We start from the raw sequence: 6,000 nt of genomic DNA, 5'->3' as shown, positions 1-6,000 counted from the left end.
TAGCAGACAAGAGATTGTTCTCGTTTTGGACATATAACCATATAAATGAGTATCAGTTATCCAAAATTGTACTTCCACCAACCTTATTTCGATTTGCATTCACGACTACCCAAACCAAGCAAAGTGTATACAGATTTTAAACTTTGACATACAATCTGTTTCATAAGTGTCGTAAGTCTACTATTGTACAGTTAGCCTAAGTATATTGTTTATGCAACATGAATATATTTATTTAGATTCGATAGAACAACAACAATAGGAATCGAATGCTGTTACAAATTGTGATCACTTTATACGATCTTTCTAAACTGCAATTAATAAAATATAAGTGGTGAATGACATAAAATTGTACTCAAGAAGTAGATTTGAATTAATAAGACATAGGCCTATCTATGAATACGGACTCTGACTTGCTGCTTCAAACAGGCTAGCGAGTATGCTCGAGTCCCACCTTGTGTTCTTTTGTGGCCAAGAAACGCAATTTCTATGTTGGTATTCGTGATTTAGTTCCCAATTGTACCGTGTGCTGCGAAAGCGAACTTAGCGCCAATTTCACACTTTTAAGAAAATTACGTATAAAGGTTGATGTCCAGCATCAACGTAGCCGTAATCAAAAGTGAAATTGTGTTTCCTTTTTTGGAAAGGTGTTGGTTTTCCTCTCTTTTCGATTATGCAATCGTCGCATTTATGTGGATTTTCAAAGTTTGGCGCTTAGTTCATTTTTGCATAACACGGTACAATTAGGAAAACGATTCTCATACAAATTCCAGTTCTTATTGGCGCCTCACTTTAAGACTTGAATATTACGTCATATACAATGATCTCGAAGTTCATAAGGTACTTAAGAGGCCTAATCAGTGCGAAATTAAAATACCGCTAATTTTACTGTATACTGAGAAAAATCCGTTATTCGGACAGCGGTATATTGTACAAACATACGGTATCCTCTTGCTTACTATAGAAATCAGTACGGAGCATACGTTATCCGTATGCTACATGGGCACTGCCCTTAGATGTTATATCACGCCGTTGCAGGATGTCTGACATCTAACAGTTTTCCGTATATCACATGCATATACTTATGTTACCTTCGTCAGCTATATGTTATATACGTCCATTTGTATATGAAATCCTGACCACCTACATTGTTTCATACGAAAAGTACGTATAGATGGAACACTTATACGGAAAGTATTATAAGACATGCGTTTTCAGTTATACGTTTGCTGTACGTTAAGTCCAAAAACTATAGGATTTACAAATATAACATAAGCATTACATTTTATGTACGCCACATAAGATGTTTTTATCAGTGTAATTATGCGATATCTTCAAATAGATAAATAATAATCGAAATGTGGAACAAGAGTGCGCTGGACAATATTATTTTGCATGAAGTACCGTTGTCACGAGTCACTTAGTAGCTTTCCGTTTGCAGCCATTTAGAAACGCGAAAATAAATAGGCCTACCGATTTTTCGAAATGACTGGAAATCAAAAGCAGATAAGTGAATTGTGATAACTGTATCTCATGTAAAATAATATTGTCTAGGGCGCTCTTGTTCCACATTTCGATTATCTTTTATCTATTTGAATACATCAGATAATTACCGTAAAATTAGCGGTATTTTTTTCGCTGTGATTTGGCCTCTTAATCACCTCAATCAACGAAATCCAGTCTTCTCTCATCTTACCATTAAATATTTGTTTCGTTATAGTCAAGTACATATATCTCATATCCTTTATGGGGGCGCGGTGGCTCAGTGGTAGAGCGTTCACCTTCGATGCTTGGGGTCCCTGGTTCAATCGCAGCTCGCGGCGTGTGGACTTCGTGGTGAGCAAACACCGTGCTCGTGGGTTTTCTCGTGGTTCTCCCGTTTCCTCCACTTTCTTCATTCCACCATTTTCATTCATTTATCATTATCACCGTTTCCTTTAGCGTAACCAGCATAATCGTGGGACGTAAAACTTAAAGATTACATTTCATTTCATATCCTTTATTTCACATCCATAATATGGGACGTGAAACAACATAATAAACTAGTAAGTTATTATGCAAGAATTTTACATTCCAGAAACAGTTACATGCAGTCACAAGTCTATTTATCTCTATTCTACTTTGTCATTTATTGATAAATATGCAGCTATGACCTTGAAAGCGACTACGTTTTCCGCGAACATAAGATCTTAGAGCAGAGTTTATACTGTGTAGAACGTTGAGTTGAGATGGTTTTGAGTTTAACGTCCCGTTTAGCAGCGATGCTATATCAGACGTGGACCTGCTGATTAACGTGGAATCCGAACCACATGAGCTCCCACTCGGGTCTCCCACGCCAAAAACGCGTACACTAACCGCTTAGCCACGAAGGAGCTCAAGTGTAGAACGTTGTAGGTTTTCATATTTAACTAGTATTATTACATAATTCCTATACATTTTGTCAATAGTCTATATACACTAGTTTGTTCTTAATTGTACTAGTTAATGTAGTTAATGTTTTTGCGGAGACAAGTTAATGTTTTTCTCTTAATGTGTTAACTGATAAAAAAAATGTTTATTTCTTTGTACAAGTGTATCAAATATTTCAATGATCTAAAACATATTATTTTTTTCATTGCAGGGACGTATCTAAAATGAACGTAATGAAACCATTAATTATTACGATTGCTGTTTTCCAAGTAATATGTACAACATATTGCTCCAATAATCATAGGATCCATATCCCTAATGACATTTCGTCTATTGCTATGCAGAAATGCTTGAGAAACCTTTTAATAAACAACCAAGATGTTATTATAATTTCAAATCAAAGAGAGATAACGAGATGGAAGTATTCGCTATCATTTGATCAAAATACTGAAATATATGTTTCTGTTGTATTATTTAGCGATATTAGCAAATTCCGAAAGCAAATTCATAAAACTGGAGATATGATAATTATATACACTTACTATGATTGTTTTCGTAATGTCAGTTCTTTATTGGCACGAGGCTTATTAAATCCTAAATCAAAATTTATAATTTTTCTTGGTGATTCAGTAATTACGGAAAGTAAGCTGCGTGTAGTGTTTAACGACATGTTGAAATTCAAAGCTGATTCTGTGTTAGTTGGAGTACATTCAAGCAGTGAAATACTTTTGTATTCGTATTCTTTGTTTACTTACAATAAGTGTTGGTACGCACATAACATTGTCTCCGTCACCTCATGTAATGATGTCTTGAATACTCAACTAGAGACACTTTACGAACAAAGAATAACCAACCTTAACATATGTCCAGTACGTTTAAGTACAACAAATACAAGTCCAAACATAGAAATTGTATCGGGTAATAGTAGGAAAGATATACAAGGAGTCGAAGGACAAATTCTGAAAACATTATCAAAGAAAATGAACTTTACGTTAGTTATCACAGAACCTGCAGACTTAATGAAATGGGGCTATAAGCTTCCAAACGGAACAGTTTGTGGAATATTTGGTGACGTAGTGCATGGCAGAGCAGATATTGGAGTAGCTGGCCTGACACCAAATTTAGACAGACTTGAGCTCTCTTCTATCAGTGTAACATTTTTACGCCGTCAGTTTGTATGGGTTGTTCCAAAAGCATTAGCAGTTGCCAGATGGAGAAGTATTTTATTCCCTTTTACGTTGCGCTGTTGGATGCTGGTAATTATTCTTCAATTTATTTATTCATTATTGCTGTCAGTAGCGAAAATATTGAAAGGAAGACGTGATATGTTATTTATTAAAAATCCTACACTAAATGCTCTCGCAGTGTTGCTCGGAATTTCAGTTCCTCGCGAACCTCAAACGTGGTTTTACAGAACTGTATTTCTAATGTGGCTCTTTTATGCTCTTGTCATAGCTACAGCATATCAAAGTGCTCTTGTAAGTTTCTTAACATCTACTACATATGAAGCAGACATTAATACCATGACTGAACTTGTGAAATCAGGTTTAACTCTTAATGTGCATCCAGTTATAAGAGAACATTTTCGGTATACTAGCGATTCAGTTTCACGATTTATATTTACAAAGAGTGTCCAAGGAGATGCTTTCAGAGATATTGACCGTGCAATTCAAGAAAGAGATATTGCTGTTGCTTATGAATCGGTAGCAACGATATATGTCATGAAGCAAAAAACACAGGGTAAAGTACCAGTTCATATTATGGATGACATAATTGCAAACTTTTATGTGGTATTCCTCCTTCAGAAAGATTCAGTTCTGCAAGATCAAATATCGAAACTTTTGTTTCGGTTGTTTGAATCTGGATTGAGTTACAAATGGGAGGATTATATTCTGAACGCGTTTTATTATGAAGAAGAAAGTGCAATTAATGTACCGATTTCCATATATCATTCAACGGGTGCTTTCTTTCTTCTATCATTCGGACTGGCTGCAAGCTTTATTGTATTTCTATTTGAGAATTTATTTTTATGGTTAAAGAAACATAAGTAACCTAAAGCACGTGTCAGAGGGAAAAAACGTAATGTTTTGGCTACAATGCTTAATGCGTGTTACAAATTAAGAAACAAAGTTATGGAAAATGATTGATTAGGCAACTGATAGTATTAATTGAATGTTTAAGGTGGAAACTGTTTGGTTTGTTCTTCACACACACAGTTTTTAATTATTAATAAATCATAATTCCACGATGTACTTGTTTGTGAACACACCATGAAGATCTTCTTGGCATAACAAAATACAATTTAGGCTGAATTATTTGCCGAAGCCTTCCATTCCACGTCTCAGCCTTGCTAACACTGGAGCAAGCGTATTCTTATTTAGAAGATGTAATAAAATAGGATATTACTTCATAAGATAGTTAGGAGAAACAAATAACAAGAAACAAGTAAAAACAACTAAATACTGCTACTTCTTGACATCAATATAAAAGTAACAATAGAACAGATACTGTCATCTGAGCGTCCTTGATGAATCTAGGAATCCAGATCTTTTTTGTCCTCCGTCCCAGGGAATCATGAGATTCACGCATTCTCTTTGACCTGGAGAAACAAGGCGAAGTAAAGAGGCTGAGACGTCGTGCTGTGAACTTGACTTCCATGAGTGAATAGTCAAGGAAGTGTGGCATCTCCTCAGTGTTGAATTCAGGCATGTTCAAGAGGGGGCTGAGCCTCTCCTAGAATATATATGCGCCCCCCTAGAATAGTTATACACATGCACTGAAATATTTGTTTTTCCTGTTTAATTTTTCTCGGAAATAAAAGTTTTGAAAGCAAAGATTCTTTTTTAAAAGAAAATTAGTTTCTTCTTTTGCCCAAGCTAATTGTTGTAATTAACAAACCGCGTTCTTGTATAAAGTCGAAGTTAAATAAAAACTTGGAAATTAGACACAGACGCACACAAACCCTTTACAACGTTAGTTAGGGAAAAATGGCAATATGTTGGTTATTGCAACCGACCAGACAATAACAAGTCACGAGTTTTGTCGCGACAGATTCCTACTGCTCTATTGTACTCTAGAACACTGCCCCCCTTAAATTTTTTGCCCCCCCCTGGTACACAAGTCTGAATTCAACACTGCACCTCCTTCACACGCACAGACATTAGAGCCTCTTTGTCATCCCAAAGGAGACACTTCTTTTGCTTACTTTATTTTATAATGGTGGTAGTTATCATGATATCAAGAGTACGTGCCTGTTCCCGCCTTGTTGCTTGATTCAATTTTAACGTCTTTTCCTACAACCAACTCTACATGAGACGAGAACGTACAGCTTAAGCTTGACCACCGTAGTGTAATTAATGTCCTGGTCCCGGGAATCAAACCTAGTACTCTGTGCACAAAAGTCGTGCGCGGGAGGCCACGGAATAATATAGCAGGCTAAAGGTCCTCAATCGTAAGAAATCACAAAAAGTAAAGCAAAATTCAAAGGAAGCAATATATTTTTTGACATAACCCCAGTGTAGAGGGCTTACGGTCATCACGAAAGCAAAAGAGAAAGTGAGCATTCGTTGTGCGATTTTCTTTCTAGCGTAATTA

At 36.0% G+C, this 6,000-nt stretch overlaps 1 protein-coding gene across 1 annotated transcript; it reads left to right on the top strand.

Moving 5' to 3' along the window:
• Positions 1 to 3,074: 3,074 nt before the first annotated feature.
• Positions 3,075 to 4,457, top strand: LOC145689172 (glutamate receptor ionotropic, NMDA 2B-like). The gene has a single exon (XM_081763302.1). The coding sequence runs from the start codon at positions 3,075 to 3,077 to the stop codon at positions 4,455 to 4,457; it is 1,383 nt and encodes a 460-aa protein (XP_081619428.1).
• The last annotated feature ends 1,543 nt before the right edge of the window (positions 4,458 to 6,000 follow it).

This window comes from Thermobia domestica, chromosome 7, assembly GCF_964235325.1.
Source record: "Thermobia domestica chromosome 7, izTheDome1.hap1.1, whole genome shotgun sequence".
Lineage (NCBI taxonomy): Eukaryota > Metazoa > Arthropoda > Insecta > Zygentoma > Lepismatidae > Thermobia > Thermobia domestica.
Note: the sequence above shows the minus strand (reverse complement) of the source record. Positions and strands in the feature narration are given on the sequence as shown.

What these genes read in the sequence shown, in the direction of transcription:
- LOC145689172 (XM_081763302.1), top strand. Translation starts at nt 3,075, where the DNA reads ATGTTGAAATTCAAAGCTGATTCTGTGTTAGTTGGAGTACATTCAAGC.